We start from the raw sequence: 19,732 nt of genomic DNA on the forward strand, positions 1-19,732 counted from the left end.
ATTATATTAACGGATGTTTGATCGGTTTATATTTTTTTTATTATCAGTCTTAGCCTACGTTTGCGTTATCACTACATGTAAGAACTAGTAATGATATTATAACGATAGAGAATATTATACGATATGTACACAGCTTCAGTTTCAACTATAATTAATATAATTTAATATTCATCACTTATGTATATCACGTTAGAGATTTTACATATTATATCATAATAACGTATACGGTTATAGGCAAAGTAAAATGTCCCTAGGAATGTTCTTATATACAATATAATATAACTATATTTACGGTTCGATCCCATCTTTCTCTTTCTATGCATTTTGACGTCGACGAGACTCATTCGCTCTCCCGCGTTAACTCGAGGATTTAAATAAATATGCAATGAAGAAAACTGACATCACGGAAGGTAAAATATTGTAGTATTTACATCTTCTGTGGTGAATGTATGAAAAGCACGTTTTTTTGGAGTTAAATCTACATCAATTGTGGCAAGATTTACAAATCCGGTAGTATAAAGAGTTGCAAAACCAATAGCAAGAATTACAATATCCTCGGGTAAATCCACCGCAATTCATGTACGATTTGACTCGAAAAAATTTCCGTCCGCATATTAACCACACGAAATGTAAAATTTAGATTAAATTTTTCTTCCCTTCACACTCTTTCCCTCTCCCCGCTAGTGACATCCGCAGCGTGTCGCAACCATGTCCTGGTACCGTTTAAGGATGATGTTATCGAAGTTGTCGAAGTACAGGACACTGATGCTTAGGAGTTTCGTCGGCACGCAGCATGGCTGGTCGACGTCTTTTCCGTTTCTCAACATGTGAACCAGGCTCTGGACGGTCGCGTGATTCGTGGGATGCTGGCCTTGGCTTAGGGGGAAGTTGCAGTGGCCCCTGCAGTGGTAAGCTGAGTACCCTTTGGGGGAGATGATGTAGTCGTTCCAACCGACCTCCTCGAAATCAATGTAGAGTTTGTGCCTCGCGCATTGGGTCGTATCGTCATTCGACTCTGCGGACGCCGAACGGGATCGACGACGTTTCAGGGTCGAGTCCGAAGTCGAGGAAGTCGCGTCTCTGGCCGTGTTCGTCAGCCTGTTGAGTCTCTTCCGGTGCATCGCGCGCTCGTAGATGTCCATCGAGCTCAGAGCTCCCGGAAGTTTCTTCGTCTTCGAGACGAACTTCTGGCCCTTCTTCGACGAAGACGCTTCGCGTCGTCCGCGACTTCGCTCGTCCTCCGATTCTTCCTCCTCGAGGCTAGCCTTGCGGTCCTTGTAGGCGGCATCTGCCTCTTCGGACGTCTCTTCCTCGAGGTTATTTGAGTATTTGTAATAGTGCGGAGTTATGGTCTCCCCCGTTGATGCCTCCTTACCGTCGTCGTCGAAGAGCACCAAGATCGGCTGCTTACTGTGGTGGTAGTCGTTCCTTCGGCAGAAATTAACCGCAGCATCGTCGCCGAAGAGGTTTGACGCTGTCACCAAGAGTCCGAGGTTCGGGGCTCCAGACAGCCACGAAAGAACCGCCTGCTTCACGTTGAACACCTTCAACATTCAATCACGCCCTTCGATCAATCGACTTTGCAAGCTGTGTAAAGCTCTGCGAGTGCCACGTCGTGCCCAATAAGTTACACTTCGAATATATGTTAGAAGGACTCGTATCGAAGGTTGAAAAAATTAATCACCTGCCAGCCAGACGCGTGCGCTCCGACGTAATGAACGTTCAGGAGCTTGTGCAAATCCGGAGTGTCTAGCTGGTGTTCATCCAGGACTTGGTAGACTCGGATCTGGAGGAGGAATAAAAACGTCAGTCGCTTCGATCAAGACAGAGCTTATGATACGTCAACTAAACACTCACGAGGTAGTACGGAGAGGAAAGAATCGCCGGATGCATAGCTTTGAGCGGGGTTCTCTTCCGGTACAGATGAAGTTCCGCCTCTAGAACGGACTCGTTCGTTTCCAGTCCGGAAATATTGAACAGATAATAATGCGACATGGAACTATCTGTGGGATGAAATAATTCGGACTTGTTATTCGTCACGACGAGACGCGACGACCGCCAGCCTAATTACCTCGTTCAATGAAACTGCGCACCACCTTAGCGTTGTAGGGGTTCCTGCCACGTGTAACACCGCTGGGATCGGCGATTGTGTTGTAGAGTTCCAACATAAACTGAGGTGGTATTTTGTGCCGGCCAGACCTATCGCTCGGTTCGGGTATGCCGAACATCTGTGCAATAATAAGGTAGGTACGTGAAAATGCGGGATAAGAGGTGCATCGAGTGAACAAAGTCATTTTCAAATCTAATCACTGACCTGTTGCAGCTTCGTCATGGCCGCTTCCCGCTGCGAGTCTTGAGTTTCTTCATCTAGACGATCGCCAGAAAACGTAAGACCGAATTCCGGATCGAAAAATCCGCTTCCCGCATCCGGTATTTCCGTGGGGTAGGCAAACACGTCGGCAAATAAAAGCAGCAAAAGGAAGATCCTTCGTCTCAACATCTCCGTTACTCGAATTAGCGTCCGTAGTGCGGTCAGTGGTACTTGCCGGTGTATAACTATAAGTTTTCAATCAGCGCTTGTTCTTTATCACAATAATAAACGACCAGCGTCTTCTTCCTCAATCACTTCCCGATCCGCGACACTTTACGCCCGTTCTAAGCGCGGCGGTGACTCGGAGGAACCGGACAACCGCGTTTCGCGTTTCCGTGTGCGGCCGAAACGGAGGAAAGGCACACCAGCGAGCGACAAACTCCCACCGAAATGGTCCAAGCTTATGAGCAGAGATGCTAAATGGCATATGGGAGGGCTCCCGCTCCGGAGACACCTTTATCCTCGACTGCCTCCGTTGCCTTGCCTTGCCGCACCTCGCCGCTCCTCACCTCAGATTTGTCACGGCGTTCCCGCCTTCGTCTCATCTGACCTTCACTACATAAGCGGCATTTGCATCGCACTCGTAACCCAAACTCGCGGATGTCTCTGCTTATTTTTGGACACAAATCCCCACTTTGTGCTTATAATCGCGGGGGCGAATCCCTCTACTATCATCAAAAAACTGTAAACAACTTGTGGCATAGAATCGAGAGGACAACACGCAATGATGCTTCCTTGGTATAATATCGAATCGGATCTAACTCGGGCAACCGAGTGCGAAAGAGGTGCTTTTCTGGCGCCCCCGGGACGCCCCCGAACGCCACCAGAATCCAGAGTCCAGATCGACGCCCATTACGAGTCAGAAGCTCCGGATGACATGGCGGCTATTAAAAACTCCATGTTCCTAAATTCTCGGGATTAGTAAGCGGCAAGATATGTGGAACATTGTTATTTACGATCCCCGCCCTCGCGGTATAAAATTTTTTCTCCTATTTTTATCACGCTTTCAGGGAATCCCCGCTAGTTTAATATAACCGTTATGCTCGTAATCGTGAAATGTTCCGATACCATAAACGTCCAATTTCCTGGAGTAACCGTAGGAAGTAATAGGTACGATTAGGGTTTCTAATATCGAATTGCAAATTGGCTGACCAACGATAGCGGCAAAAAAAAAAAAAAGAGGAATTGATATTCGCAAAATTTCGCAGTGAAAAATCTACCGTGCCTACCAGTAGCCACCTACTATAACCAGCAATGTGCGTTTCAATCCTGTAATATTTTACGCCCACGTCGTGAGGCTGATCTCAATTGGTTAGTTTATCACTTCCTTTCGGGTAACAAAGCGGGTCGAATGATAATATCGTTTACTTAGGGGAATTGGCAGATACCCGTGCAATGGATCGTCTACAATTTATATTTCAATTATACCTACATATATTCGGACAGATTGTCCAACTGCGTCATAATTACACCCTACGCGAACTTTATTAGACGTATATACGTTAATATTCATTGCGGAACTATTTGCTCGCCGCGCGCGTCGTGCTGATTGACTAGGAACTTATATGGATATTTTGAATTCATAGGGAATTTCATTTGTGTGTCACTCCTTGAACGAAGTTCAAATTATTGGTTCGAATGCAAGGTCGCGTTCTCTGACGATCAGCATCAAATCGTACATTGATGCAAGAGTCGCTTGTTTTTCTTTTAGGGGAAAGGATAATATAATACGATATAAAAATTTAGAAATTTATTATTCAAAACTGATACACGTAATGCAAGCGTGCAGTGTCTGCGTAGAATACCAACTATAAGATAATAATTACCAGATAATATCTCACGCTTCTTGATGACGATGATAAAACAAAGAATGTTTTTGTATACACATGTGATAATATGTGGCGCCCAAAGATCAGTGGCAATGAAAATTTCGAAAACTTGTATACCGGCAGGTGCTTTAGTACTAAGTTTGTTATTCGCTATAAAATGTAGGGGAGGGTGAGGCAGAACTGGATGTCTAAAAAAGTTGTTCCCTGTCACGGCGAGAAAGACAAAACTGTATACGCCACGTGACTCCGGCGAAATCGATAAGAACTGGAAGAGTGGGACTGAATCGGCTATCCAAAAAATTTGTTCAATTACAAATAATGTGCACCAAAGAAGAAGCCGAAAAATTTTGGCGACTATAGGCGTGACTAACAAATCAGCTAATTAAATTTAAACTAAACGCAAAAATTACATCATAAGTACGAATGACTGTACGATTTTTCCTGATTTTCATCCGAGACGCTTTGGAATCACTTTGTTTCATTCATCTTTGCCGGAAATGATAGTTGGTAATTTTGTTTTAGGTTGGCCAGTCTCGCCCTACGTTTCCCCAATCGGAAATTTCTTTTCGTCACATCTTTGTGCAGACTTGAAGTTGGTCTCGAATTATTTCCGAAATGACGTCATAGTCGCGACTTAACGACGAAGAAGCGATAATATATTTAGACACAAGCACACTGTGTGATAGCGATTATTTCTCTCATTCCGCCTCTCCGAGATCTAGGTAGAGAAAAAGAAAAGTCTGCATTGGACTACGAAGCTTTGTTTGGCGAAAGTAAAAATATCTGACAATGCGGGAATACTTCACCTATACTCGTGGATTTTAAATCTGGCCGGAGTGCAAGAATGCTGCTTTGAATATAGACCGGCGAGACACCTGGACGGGTCTTTCTTGTCCCGGAGCATACACGTCTCCGTCTCCTTCCCTGCACAAGCACCGACGCACTGACCGACGTCGATAGCCTGTTAAATGATCGGAAACGATTTATCAAAGTCCGGAAACGCGGAAGCATACCAGCGAAAAGAATATTCAGTCCTTTCAAAAGTCCTCTTTAGGGTTCCGAAGTGATTTGAAGCGATATCACGGACATTGCAACAGTGCGTGTAGACAAAAGGTCCAAATTCTCACCCTAACGAGAGGCTTGACCTCCGCAGAGTTTGTGCCGTTTCTTATTTCGATCTCGCTGAAGTCCAAGACGGTCTCGATGTGAGTCATCCTGTAGCAATCACCGCTGCATCCACAGGCTTCGATCACTTGATGAACTTCGTCACCTGGAAATAATAAGAGAAGATTGTGTAAGCTGACACGGATCCGTGAGAACTTGACGTGATCTTATAGAGAGACTGTTAAATTCGACTTACCGTTGGGACCGACAATACTTATCGTTCTGTTTCTCAAAGGTTTGCACCCAAATCCCCTGCCCGAACAGCGTCCCATGCACATACCAACGTCCATGTTAGCTTGATGGGGAGTTCCAGGATAAACAACGTAATTGTAAGGTTCTCTGGTGCAGGATTGCTTTGGTGTACAATCGCAGGAATCGAGGGCTTCGATGATGCGGACCCCCTGAAGGGTGGAGACCCTCTCAAGCCTTGCAGCGTTCGGTCGGCAGTGCCAATCGATGGGACATCTCTGGAAGACAACAATGATTTCTCACAGATCGGAGTGCGATGAAATCCAGGAATCCCCCGGAGTCTCGAGCTTTTTTGAACCCGAGAAGGAGGTCGGCAGAGTTACGGGCGATATCTCTTGGGGTATATCTTGCCCGATGCCAAGTTTAGTGTCGTGTTGTCGCCCCCGTGTCGGATCGCTGACCCCCGGTGATCCGACCTTCCAAGGACGCGAAACAGAACGCCGCGTGCAGTCCTGATCCGCATCCACGGCGTGGGCGGCACGACGCTTCGACGCGATTGCATCACGTGACCAAAATAGCCTTCGTAAACATCGGGATATCTCTCCTGCAGGATCTCTCCCTCCCGACTCGGCACCGTCTCGCCCTTATCTCATCCCATTTCGCTCCACGAACGGGTTCGATTGGCTCGTTGCTCTTTCGATAAAAGGAACACAACGGTCACTCGTTGATTTTACGAGGGGTTACGTGGGTCTCGAAGGGTAAAAAAAAGCATACGAAAGAATAATATTTGAACGATATTTCGTAAAATTTTCATTCAAAATTTTGAAAATTCAGTCGTTTAGAACTGGTTTTTGGAGAACCAGTATCGTCGCGGTGGACACGATAACTCATGCTAGCTTTATCTGAAATCAAAAAACCAAATATTTTTTGTTAGTAGGTGAGTGTAGGTAGGTAGTGATTGAGCGAAGGATTTCTTTTTTTGATCAAAAATTATTTTACAAGGCGTAAATTGTACCGAAGATCGTACTTTTTTACATAAAACTCTGCTAAAAATTCAAGTTTCAATTTTTATAAAAATCCTTCGTTCAATCGCTAGCTACACTCACCTACTGACAGAAAATATTTGGTTCTTTCATTTCATATAAAGCCAGCTTCATTTACCGTATCCACCGCGAAAATTCTGAGCCCCGCAAAACCATTTCTGAACGTCTGAATTTTCTAAATTTCAGGATAAAAATTTTACGAAATATCGATCAAATATTGTTCCTTCATATACCCTGAATTTGAGTAAAATTATTCTTTAATCATATTTTTAAAAAAATTTGAAAGTCGTCACATCGAATTACTTTCGGTATCACTGCCAGAATGCGGATTTTCAGCAACGGGCAGTGATCTGAAAGAGGTAACAACAATCTAAAATTTCCAACACCCATACGACTCGACGTACTCCAAGGTTCATTTTTCTGTGCAATTTCATACTTCGAAATCTGCATTGATCGGATGAACTCGAAGGACCGTGAAAGAGCGAATCGAGGAGATGACAGTTTGCATCTGTATGCACCCGAGTCACTGGACTCGTTGTTAATAATGGTGAAATCGACACAGTGTGAAACACCACGGGAAGACTGCATTGCGGATGGTTCGAAGAGTTGCACATCGTGGCAGTGGATAATTTTTTTCGGGACAAATTTCGGAGAAATACCTGCGGATACCACGTCCGCGGTATAAGTATAGGTATACCTGTACGTATAACGAGAAGACATCTTGAAAGTTTTTTACTGCAGGACAAAGCGTGGATCGCGTGATGAAATTCCTGAGGCGAATTTCAATCCCTCCGACGAAGAGGATCGTCGTCGACGAGGGTGAAATACTTGGGAGGATCGAGTCCAGCTGAGAAAGGTAGTCCGGCTCGTTTTTGTGCAGTACGCATCTTTCGCATCTTTCCCATTCTCCGTTTTATACGTATACATACGTATGTATTAACGTACGTACATACGTACATAAGTATATCCTTTTGGCGATGACTCAAGAGCTCGTGCAAGTCCGGCTGGGACCCGCATTCTTTCGCCACTGATCTTGCTTTATGGAAACTGCAGTATAGTGTAATCTTACCTGGATGTACAAGATACCGTCTATACTTTTCAAGAGTCAATAACTTGTCAGTATATTATTAATATTTGTAAAAGCTTCACTGCAATAATCAAATATTGGAAAAATGAGGGTTGTCATCAACTTAATCCCTAATTGCTCATTACATATTTCATTATTAATTTTTAATCGGGCCAAGTTTTTCTTAGTACGATTACATAAATGCGTCACCTGATTATCCCGTGATAAAGTATTATCAATTGTTACTCCGAGATACTTGACTGAATTAGCGTAAGGAATGTCACAATTATTTACAATAATGCTTGGAGCCAACTTACAATCGCCACCATAAATTTTCAATCTACTGTCAAGTATAATTGCTTGTATCTCATTGTCAGAAGCATTTAGTTTGAGACAGTTAAGTTTACGCCAATTAACAATTTTAGCAATTTCATTATTCACCATATCAACATATTGATTTACTTCTCACGGATATCAAGATCAATATACATATTATAATTAAATCATCTGCATACAAAAGATATTTGCAACTCGATATGCGCGCTAAATCAGCTATGCATAAAGAGAAAAGAAAAGGGCAGGTAGAGAAACGAATGCCGCTATCCAGTCACTAAAAGTACACAGAAATATCACAAGTAACGCAAGAATTTGTTTGTTGTTTACCTGAATCGCGGGTCGACCGGGGTCCCCTGGGTCGTTCACAACGTGGCGGGGGCAAAGCCTGCGGCAGTGACCGACGTCGACCTGAATCATTTGATCGGACATACCTGTGGGCAGACATTTGATCGGAGGATTACAGAAGTTTTATCTCGAGCGATTCGCACGAGTAATGACTCACGCAGCACAAAACTTACAAAAAAGGTATCGCAGGTCCGTCTCTCCGATTTTATTTCTTTTGCAATATGTTATAGTAGACTAAAAATTAAGCAGAACGCATTTTTTTTTATCCGCCATTAAACACTTTAAGGGGATTACCACCCTCCAAAGTAAGGCACGACAAGTCGTGATTTGGCAGTGTCACCCACAAGAACATAATATTTTTTAACCAATCCAACTGGAAAGGTTTGCTCATAACGAGAAGTGAGATATGTAATTTTTTCAATTGAAATAAAAAAGAAAAAACTGCCAAATCGCCGCTTGACATGCCTTACTTTGGAGGGTGGTTTCACCCCCTTGAAGTGTTTAATGGCATTTCAATAAAAAAAATACGTCTCGCGTAGTTTTTAGCCTACTATAACATATTACAAAAGAAATCGAATCTGAGAGATCTACCTGGGATACCTTGCTTGTAAGAATCGTCACAATGACGATTTTAATGTTTTTTACTGTCTGGGTTTGATTTTCGTCGAAAGTGATATTATCTTACGAAGTAGAAATTAGCTAATTAACGAATATTTTCATTAACACATCGTATAACTGTACCGCCAGTAAAATTGGCGTATGGAATGCCTCATGCTATCCTCTTCTGATCTGCATGCAGCTTTTTGCCAGGACGGAATTTAATCGGTGTCTGGTTATTCAACCGTTTTACGAGAGATGCGAAAGACTTTTATAGACGTGTATACCTATGTATATGATCGGCGGCGCCTGTTGATCGTTCTGCAGAAAACAAATTTGAGTTGTGACTCGCGTTAAATTAGATGCCGTGATCACGCGGACGGGGATCATCGTGTCGGTAATGTGACTCTGCTATTTTTGGTACGGATGAGCGGCTGCATCGGCGGCCACTAGGCGCTAGGGTGGGCGGTTACAAAAAACGTGCTCGTGATTCACGCGAACCTCCGCCATCCACGAGGCATCGACGCGATCCGCAATGTCCAGGTTGCATTTTTTATCGCTTCTTGCCGTACACGACACCCTGGTGAAAGTTTCTACTACTGCGAATTTTTACGGAAATTGGAAGATTCGATGATTTTTCGCGAAGAATGGTTAATTTTCTTTGACCCTATAGTAGGTCACATCTCAGTAGATTCGCGTAACGGCCACACGGGGTGAAATTGACCCCAAACGTGATATTGTGCTTCAAAAATGAGTTCTAAAAATGTAAAAAAAATATTTAGGTATTGTTTATGGATTGTAGAAAAAATTCTCAGCTTTCCTAACTAAAATTGATTGTTTAAGTATTGTAAAACATCGGTAAAGTTACAGAAAGTGGCAAAAATGTCGAGAAAAATGTCTTTATTTAAAACATGTTTGGGATGAAATTCACTCCAAGTGACCTCTTAGATTTAAAATCTGTACTAGTTTGTAGATTTTTTACAGAAAAAATACAAATTTTCATGCAAATCTAAATGTTTTTACGAGAAATTATGCACATTTGCAATTTGGTACGAAAAAAATTTTTTTTACAAATTTTCACGAAATATTTCAATTTTCCTAATAATTCTTAGAAAATCGTTGAAATCATTTTCACCAAGGCAGCTGTTACCTTACGACAAAGTGCAAAAATCATTATAGAGCGTTGCAATATTGCAATTCGTCAAATCAGCTTTGCCCATCGTTGATTGCCTTTGAATCACTGTGTATTAATGCTGCACATCAGCCGGAAGGTCCGTCTGTGTCTGCCCCCTATTTTCACGCGAGTTTCAATTGCTTAAACGTTCTCGGGAGTGATTGCATGTATAATATGTTTTATAAGGTGCATGTGTATGTTTCGTCTACGCAATGCAAGTGAAATTTATTAAACAAATGTATAGAATAATATAAGCGTCTTTGCATTCCTTCACTGTTACGCGAAGTAGGTATTTATTCTTCCGTTGGTCTCTCTTCTTTTTTCTTTTTTCTTACTCGAGGAAAGCTATCAAATGTTCAACTTACCGTGGCCCACTTCTATCATTCTTTCATGTTTCACGCAGCAGAGATGCTGCGGTTGCTCTTGCTCTTGACTTGCCAACTCGCTAGCCTCAGTGGTTCTTATTACTTCTTCTGCAGGGGATTCGTTTTCCACCTCGTTCGCTGGAAGTATAAAGTCAAAGATTGAAAATTAGTATGGAAAACGGTTAAAATTGTAGTTCCCTTTTAATCTTCCAAGAGGCAAATTTGATTCTAGCCAGTATTCTTCGTTTCGGGACTTTGCCGCTTGAAAATTGTGGCGGAAATAATTAGAATCCAGACGACTTACTAGTGGCGAACAGTTTATTGTAGTCCTAGTTAATTCATAGCTCACAATCAGCTTCAGTTCCAATATAACTTTGTCCGTAGTCTGAACAAATAAAATACCTCGGAGCTCGTCTCGCCGTTCGTTGCCAATGAAGACGTCATTGAGTTCGATTGTCCGAATGAACTGCGAGTTAGAACTGGGTAGAACTGCCGTTTGATCATATGAATTTTAACAATGAGTCAACACTTTACCTTTCCCCTGATTTATCACTCAGACAATCAACGTAGTATCAGACAATTTTACAGACGCGTTGTGTAGAAGGGCTAAGAGTAGAAAGTGGTTTACAAGTACTTTTTGGTTCCAAAAAAATGGATTCAGAACAAATGAGCCTTGAATAATAAATATGTCAACGATCGGTTATTAAGAGAATATAAATCTACAGTTGAATGAGCACGTTGTTTTTTCATATCACGACTACGAACTTAATTATCAACGTTACTTAGAATCAATTATCGCAACTAATGAATTATAAGTCAGGGTTAGTCAATTTCTCACTCCGAGTGTTGACACATGAACTAATTTACTCTCATCAGATGAGAAAACATGTTTTGAGAAATGAGATGCCGTAAAAGAGTTTCAGTATTTTATCAGCAGGTGATATTATTTAAAATATTCAATTTTGACGACCACGCGAAAGGCAGATGAATTATTTTGTTTCTTGTTACAATTGAATAAGAAAATTGTGATATTTGTAACTTCTAGTGATTCAACCAATTGATAAATTTTTTAACGAGCCTCCAACGTGTCGAGCTAAGTGGTTCTAGGGTATATGGTAAAAGGAAAAAATGTATCCTCAGCAGGTGTTTCCACCACCAAGGTCTCGCCTACCTAAGCAAACATTTCCAAGATAAATCAGGGTGAAGCCGCCAAGGACGATCCACCATCCCCTCGTGCTCCTCATGGGTCCGACCGCGTGTTTGAGATCTGGAAGGCGAGTAGATATCTTTCCGTGTTCCTCAGTTAGAAAGTTGCCTCAGGGATGCGGTTTCCTGTCCGTTATCTCATTCCGTGCGTCTCTTGGTCCCAACACCGGCCAGCTCCCTTTTCCCCGATTATTTGTTCACTCGACCAGCAAACGGAATACTTGCAGATGTCTACCAGTCACACGCCCTATCGATCCACAATACGGTTTACGATGGCCGATGGCCCACGCAGGTTGCAATCTCAGGAGAGACTGGACAGTGCTCGGTCACTGGTCGCGATGAGGAGACCGCTGCTGACAGGACTGTCTATTAATCTCGATCACCCGTCGTCCGTTCTCGCGGTGAACGTTTGTTCCTCCGTATGTCAGCCGAGAGATTTGCAGATTTTAATTACCTTCGGGATCGCCGTCCCGTCGTTCCTCCCTCCCTCCCTCCCTCCTTCCCAGCCTCCCCTTTCCTCTCTGCACCCTCCAGAAGATCGGGAGAGATCCTTAGGTCCTCATCGTTTGTGCCGCTGACAGATTGATGGAAGAGACGGAGATTGAAAGAGATAGAGGATGGTGGGATGTGAGGAGTGATAGAGATGCGCGAAGAGGCACAAAGAACCTGCCGAACCTGGAGGAGGACCGCGCTCAAGACTCGCGGTTCTGCTTTTATTTTAAAACGCTTCGACGCCGGATGCGATTTCACTGTACGTAGCTCGTACGTACACCTTTACGGAGTCGAGTCATCCCGAACGCTGCATGTCTATTCGACGTCACAAATCACACGGTGTCAATTATATTCCTGATATCGCAGGTGGCTAACAGAACGATTGGAATCGATCTCTCGGGCATAAATAGCTCTTTGTAATTCCTCTTTTGGCTCGCGATGCCATTATTTGAACAGTGCTCATGGTAGGAGCATGCTTGGAACCGCAATCAACGCGATTGCGTCATTGCTGATCGCCCCAATCCATCGTAATGAACTTATTTCAATTGTAAAATGCGACAGTCTATTGTGAATTGGTGATTCGGAAAGTTTATGAAGTACAATCAAACTGTGGGTCTTAGCTGAAACTGTCTCAAAGGAGGGCTTAAAATAAAGGTCCAGCATTGCTCGTATTATTTGACAATTCGATTGTGTTGCAACGTCGTTTTGTAATGGGCAATATCAGATTAAAAACAAAACTGATACCTAATAAAAATGGTATTATCCATCTCTACTATTATTGAATGAGTATCCATACCCATTAGAAGAGTTATAGTCGAGTTTATTACGGTAGTAATTAGTTAAAATTATTTATTACAATAGCATTCGTTATCAGTCTTATGTGATATTTGAGGATGCATAGTCTGCAAAATGTTGAAAGCATAATAATTGATTGATACTTCTCCGAATAAAAGATCGTCTAACAACGATATATCACACGAAAGGATTCTGCATCCCTGCATATAAGTGAAATTAGTATTCGTGTAAGTGAGCTCACATCTATTTAAACACAACCAGCTGCAAACAATGCATTGATGATGGAGAATTCAGTATTTTGATACGTAGGACGTAGGACGTAGGACGCATCTAATAATTAATGTTCCCTAATTGTTCTATACTCTCATTGTCAAAAATACTTGACCCTCTTTCGGTCGTAATTTTGGCATTATATTTGATTGGTTTGTTTTAAATTTGTAGCAAAATCATTGATGAATGTGTGACCGAAAAATAATAGTATCATTCACATTCTAAAAGTTCAAGCTACATAATAAAAATGACTAACAATTATTCAAGTTATTTTAATTTCGAATAGTAATTCAATTTTCGACGCGCTCATTCTGATTACAGACCTTGAGAAATTTTAGTGATGCACTCACTAGACGTGATCGATTTATTCCAGATGGATCATTAGAATTCACAGGTGTTGATCGTATCGAAATGCTTAAGCAAACAATAATTTTTATTATCTCGTTCGTTGTGTCCAATAATAGTATGGAGTTCAAACAAGGTATTTCCGCCTACACGAATGCAACTTGCATTACATTTTGCAATGCCAAATAGTTTACTCGCAGGCGTAACTACGAAACCAGGTCTGCTGTTGGTTGATTAGCCCTTTCCGATTTACCTAACAATGTGATTGGTCTTCTAAGCAGGGGCTGCTCTCACTCTACAAGAAAATAACGCGCTCTCAAGTCATGCGTCTTGTGCTCATCATGCGGCTCGAATTACTTGTGAATCCGGTATGGTAACCTCGAAATGTCACCTAAGTCGAAGAAAGGCTCGGCGCTTTGGTACTCGTGCGAGAAATGCGAAGCGGTCTTATCCCAAAAGGACATTACCGTCCACGAAGAAAATTGTCCACCATGTGCGAAAGCTTGGAGTCACAATTATATTCGACATGGTATATTATACAGCAGCGTCGAAGTCTACAAGTCACAAGGTGAGCGAGACATTTGAGGTTATGCTTGTGTTGACAAGAGAACTTCACGACTCTGAGACGATGTTGAAAAACTTTCAACTTTTAATACCATATATTATACATTTTAGAACAACCAAAGAATATTTCTACACGTGAGTTAAACGACATGGTTTTCGTGGCTCAGTCGGCTATGCAGTTGTGTAAAATCGCTATTGGCGATCCAGTTGTTCTGAATGTCGGACAAAATACATCTGTCAAAATTGCATGGCCAACCAACGAAAAGAGTCTGACGAGCGTCTGCTTGACAAGGCAAGGTAGGTTTCACAGTGCGTACACTGGTTGAGTAATTTTTCCTTTTCCTTTATTCTTTTGAAAATTTTTTGCTTTCTTTGTTCAGCCATCGATTTGAACAAGCTTGAAGGGCGTGTCAGAATCGAAAAGCTTACATCAGATGTTGGTCTGGCCACGCAAATCAGTATCGAGTATGTTGGCAATCAAAAATTGCCGGAAGTCACGACGGAGTTGGATATATTGATAAAAAATTATCATGAACAGAAAATATTTACCATTGGGAACAGAATATGTGTGCCTTATTATGGGAAGAAATTGATCTATAAAATTTTAGATATTAATGGTGAAAATTTGACTGCTGATAATCGGATCACAGCGCCAGTACCCAGAAACTTAGAGGAGCATTTTGGCGATCTGAACTTATCCGAAAGCAGTTCGGATAGGGTGATATTTTACAAAGCCCTCTACTCAACAAAATGGACAATTATGAACAGCGAGGTAGAGGAAAAAGGTCCTGAAACCAGCAGCGTTGTGAAATCATCTGATATAGCTGGCTATGACGATTTCATAGAGGAAGTGAAACATGCGACTGATTTAGCCCTTGGGAAATATAAAATGATGAAAGGTTTTGACGTAACGAGGGGCATCTTACTGTATGGAACGCTGGGGGTTGGGAAATCGTTGATAGCGAAAGCAGTGATGGCTGAATCTGGTGCACACATATTGACAGTAAACAATTCAGAAATTTATAGCAAGTATGTAGGTGAGACAGAGGTCAAGTTGAGAGAAATATTTGCGGAAGCTAGAAGAAATGCTCCGAGTATAATTTTCATAGACGACATTGACAATATGTGCGGAAAAAAAAACAAATCCAGTAGCGATCAAGAGAAGAGGGTCCTGTCAACGCTGTTGGCGCTGTTTGATGAGCTTCAAAGTTCAAATGCCGACATTCTAGTCATAGCTACAAGTTCGCAGCCGCATGCTTTGGATCCTGCTCTGCGCAGACATGGCAGAATTGACAAGGAGTTTGAGGTATCCGTGCCTACACAAAGAATGCGCAAAGAAATTTTGCTCAAATTATTATCCAAAATTCCCAATAATCTCAGTGATTCAGACATTGGTGAAATTTCTTTTGTCACGCATGGATTTGTCGCAGCGGATCTCTTTAGCCTCTGTTCTAGGGCGACGATGCATGCGATAAAGCATTGGAGAACATCTCAGACATGTTCAGATGAACGAGATGTTGAAATCATTTTGACCATGGAGAATTTTAATTACGCCTTAACGATGGTCTCACCATCGGCAATGAAAGAAGTTCTTGTTGAAGTGCCGAACGTAAAATGGTCGGATATCGGTGGGCAGAAAGATCTGAAACTAAAATTACAGCAAGCCGTTGAATGGCCCTTGATGCATCCAGAAGCATTTGTTAGAATGGGGATAACCCCACCCAGAGGTGTTCTCATGTTCGGTCCACCTGGTTGTTCAAAGACAATGATTGCCAAAGCACTTGCCACAGAAAGTCAGCTGAATTTTCTCAACATCAAGGTAGCTATTTTTTATTTCCTTAAGGCCGAATAGCATTTCAGCTGGTATCCAATATAGTTTTCAACTAAGATATCTGTTTCTTTTAGGGACCAGAATTGTTTTCCAAGTGGGTGGGGGAGTCAGAAAGGGCAGTGAGAGAGGTTTTCAGAAAAGCCAGACAAGTTGCGCCATCTATTATTTTCATCGATGAGATCGATGCAATTGGAGGTGAAAGGGCGTCTGGAAGCAGTACTGGTAGTAATGTCCAGGAGCGTGTTTTGGCTCAATTATTAACTGAGCTTGACGGTGTCACTGAGTTGGGTAATGTCACTCTGGTAGCGGCCACTAATAGGCCGGACAGGATTGATAAGGTGAGGCTTGGATTGAATGGAAAATTGCAGTACAGTGTTGTTCAGCTTAATGGATATGACTTGTATGAAAGGCCCACATTAGAAAAAAAGTATCAAACCAAAAGTTATTTGATAAGTTGAAAAAATGATGCATAGTATTAAATGTATTTTTTTTTATTAGGCACTGCTTCGACCTGGACGTCTGGACAGAATAGTGTACGTTCCATTACCGGATTCCGAAACGAGACAAGAAATATTTGACATTAAACTTCGTAAAATGCCGGTTTCTGCTGACGTGGATATAAATGACCTGGTCTACTTGACGGAGGGTTATTCGGGTGCAGAGGTTCAGGCAATCTGTCATGAAGCTGCAATGAAGGCTCTTGAGGAGAATTTGAATGCGACTGAGATTACCAAAGAACATTTCAAAGCAGCCTTATCTATTGTGACACCCAGAACGCCTGCCTCGTTAATTAAATTGTACGAAGATTATTTGACTAAAAACTGACTCAATATAAATTTTCCGCGAATATTTAATAACCTTATCACCTCAAGTGTATTTCGTATAGAATATTTAGCGAAGTGTGTAGAAATTTGCATAACCTTAGGTTGCAAATGCGTACAACTCACTGTTGGCTGAAAAATGTAAGAACGGATACCCCTGGGTAAATTTTTGTGACCAGTATTTGCCGGGCAAGTGGGCCTCGGTGGGCCTGGGAGCCTAGGAGGGTTGTGCTCTATCGACTCTACTTAACGGGCTCGCACCGACATTCGTAGCAGCCGAAGTAGTGTCGATATGACAGCTTGGCATTGAGTCGGTACAAAGTGAGTACGTAAGACTACTGGCCGATCACCTCGATCATCCCCGTGAGAAGACGCGTGACCCCGTCCACCGCCAACCACCTCCGACCGCCACCGACCACTTCCGACCACTTTTATCCACCTTCATCCTCCTTGTCCACCTCGACCCCCTCCGCCACTTCCTCCTCGACCTCCTCGACCCCCTATCGACGACATGGACCGCCGCCGATCAACTCCATCTACCTCCAAACACCTCCTACCTACCACCTCCAACCACCACCAAACACCCCCTGTCACCTCTTACCACCCCCTACCACCTCCTACCACCTCCTACCAGCTCCTATCGACTCCTACCAGCTCCAATCACATTCTACCATTTCCAAACACCTTCAACCATCTCCAACCACCTCCGACCACCTTCGTCCCCGTGCTTCTCCATGTATTGTTCAACATTAATATTCGTAATTATTCCAACAACATTTCATTTGCTCTCTTGATCTTGAATTTTCGTAGGCATAGAATCGAAACGCTGTTTTAGCTAGTCGCAAGTGAAGTATCTACATTGGGTAGTGAAGCAGAATTGCTTTTCGAAATGTGTTCGGATGGAAAAAAATTCAGAGTAACTCTAATACATCACGGATGCGCTAATTTTGATCAAGATGAAATGGATGCTCCGTATATGTGACAGCATTTAACGCAGCATTGTCCTGATTTAAAGACCTGAAAAGGTGATTGTCGGCTATTTTTTTTTTGATGGGGAGTCGACCTCATCGACCTCCAGACACCTCCACCCACCGCCAACCACCTTTGACGACCACCGCTAAGCACTTTGGGTTATACCTGGAATAGCAATAAATATTTTCAGTATGCGAACACATCAAAAATATTGTGTAAGGATTATTATAATTAATTAATTAATCAATTATATAATAAATTTTATTAGCGCATTTATAGCTACTGAATTTGCGCTTGCGTGAAAAATGAATTTAAATAATTTATTGTAAACATGACAAGTTTAATAAATTTTACATAGAATACAATTACAATTGCCTTTAAATATTATAAAAATGGTATACTCACCGTGCAGAAATCCTCGGCCTCCTCTTCGTCCACCTCGATCACCCGCAACCACCCCTAACCACCCTCGACCACCACCAACCACCTCCAACTACCACCGCTAACCACCTCGGGTTATACCTCGAATACTAAGAAATATTTTCAGTATTAGAACACATCAAAAATATTGTGTAACTAATAACATAATTTTTTTCTTTACAGATTTTACTAATAAGATTATGAGAAAATTATAAAAAATAATAGAAATTTCATTAGCACATTGATAGCTACAGAATTCGGGCTCGCGCGAAAAATGAATCGAAATCATTTATTGTAAACACGACGAGTTTAAAAAATATTAGATAAAATATAATTACAGTCGCCATTAAATATTATAAAAATGTTATACTCGCCGTGCACAAATAGTAACATAGCTTTTTGTTATTGGTTTATAATCATTTATTTTGTACTATTATCGTATACGAATGGTTAAAAACTGAAAGCAATCAATAATTATATAGCTAAATATTTAAGTAACAGCGAGAAAATGTAAATAATAAAATCACATAATGGAGAAAAAATATCTTTCATGTCGGGAAAATTACAGTCTTTTTTTTTCAAATCAATCAAATATGATAATTTTTAAGCGAAACGTTCATTGTCGACTATTTTTTTTTAATGGGAGTTAACTAACGAAGCTGTTCAAAATTTCGAGTGTATTTTAACTCACATTTGGTCCGTACAAGAAAAATTGACCTATCATCAATTGTCGCAAAATGGCGAAGTTATTAGGCTGGCCATGGAGGCTCCTCGCCGCTGGAATCTCGAATTGGCGGGAAAGATGGAGTGCGTAATTTTTGTCTGAAATGTAAAAACTAAAATTACTTTGAATCGATGTATATTTTTATCATCGATGAACTAAAAAACTCAGAAAAAGAACGTTAAAACACATTCATTTTCGTTCAGAATTTTCTTGGTAAAAATCGTTACTCTTCACGTTTGAGCTCGACAATTAATATGATATCACGGTTTTCTGGGTTATTTTGGTACATTGATAATAGAATGGTGCGCGAATTGAAAATAACTAGTTTCAAAACACTCGCTCGCTAAAACTCGTTCGGGATCGGATGCATAGTGTAACTGGTGTTTGTGCTCGTGCGCGCGGTTACTCGTTGTCAGTGTTTTACCAGATGACGTAGTTGTAGGGGAGACTGGGGTCGGATGACTCCCCAAAAAATTCTGGTATTTGCTTGACAGTATACAGAATGAACACTGTCTTTTTGCATGTGACGCAAACCCAATCTGCTCGTACGGTTTTTTCTATATGATGCTACAAATTACGTTTACACATGCATGTAAATATAACGTATTGTGATTTTATGACAATAAATTTCGTCTAAAAATACCACAGAACGATCAGTCAAGTGCTGACAGATTTGAAACACTACGCACAACAATTTTAGCTCTAATTGAACGACGTTACCGTCACGTATTCCTATGTATACAACGCCAACCACTCACCAATTGCAATTTGTTGACCCTGATCGTTCGGTTTCTCTTCCGATTGAAAATTTTA

The 19,732-nt window shown here is 41.7% G+C and overlaps 3 protein-coding genes across 4 annotated transcripts; 1 reads left to right on the forward strand and 2 right to left on the reverse strand.

Annotated features, from left to right (window-relative positions):
- Positions 1 to 10: 10 nt before the first annotated feature.
- On the reverse strand, positions 11 to 2,835 carry LOC124214558 (bone morphogenetic protein 2). The gene is made up of 5 exons (XM_046616949.2): positions 2,315 to 2,835; positions 2,072 to 2,228; positions 1,858 to 2,003; positions 1,685 to 1,786; positions 11 to 1,544 (listed from the first exon to the last, which is right to left on the reverse strand). The coding sequence occupies exons 1-5, from the start codon at positions 2,498 to 2,500 to the stop codon at positions 681 to 683; spliced, it is 1,455 nt and encodes a 484-aa protein (XP_046472905.1). The 5' UTR covers positions 2,501 to 2,835; the 3' UTR covers positions 11 to 680.
- Positions 2,836 to 4,106: 1,271 nt separating this feature from the next.
- LOC124214136 (uncharacterized) lies at positions 4,107 to 12,083 on the reverse strand. Of its 2 annotated transcripts, none has more exons than XM_046616197.2 (7): positions 11,651 to 12,083; positions 10,480 to 10,617; positions 8,326 to 8,429; positions 5,561 to 5,831; positions 5,328 to 5,470; positions 5,007 to 5,161; positions 4,107 to 4,918 (listed from the first exon to the last, which is right to left on the reverse strand). In XM_046616197.2, exons 1-7 carry the CDS (start codon positions 11,721 to 11,723, stop codon positions 4,861 to 4,863), a joined length of 942 nt encoding a protein of 313 aa, XP_046472153.1. In that variant the 5' UTR covers positions 11,724 to 12,083; the 3' UTR covers positions 4,107 to 4,860. The 2 variants fall into 2 exon arrangements, with proteins under 2 accessions (XP_046472153.1, XP_046472154.1); XM_046616198.2 differs by lacking the exon at positions 11,651 to 12,083 and adding an exon at positions 10,784 to 10,927.
- Positions 12,084 to 13,902: 1,819 nt separating this feature from the next.
- LOC124214135 (ATPase family gene 2 protein homolog A) lies at positions 13,903 to 18,140 on the forward strand. Its single transcript, XM_046616196.2, has 5 exons — positions 13,903 to 14,155; positions 14,263 to 14,448; positions 14,532 to 15,970; positions 16,057 to 16,320; positions 16,481 to 18,140. Exons 1-5 carry the CDS (start codon positions 13,972 to 13,974, stop codon positions 16,805 to 16,807), a joined length of 2,400 nt encoding a protein of 799 aa, XP_046472152.1. The 5' UTR covers positions 13,903 to 13,971; the 3' UTR covers positions 16,808 to 18,140.
- Positions 18,141 to 19,732: the final 1,592 nt, after the last annotated feature.

This window comes from Neodiprion pinetum, chromosome 3, assembly GCF_021155775.2.
Source record: "Neodiprion pinetum isolate iyNeoPine1 chromosome 3, iyNeoPine1.2, whole genome shotgun sequence".
NCBI lineage: Eukaryota > Metazoa > Arthropoda > Insecta > Hymenoptera > Diprionidae > Neodiprion > Neodiprion pinetum.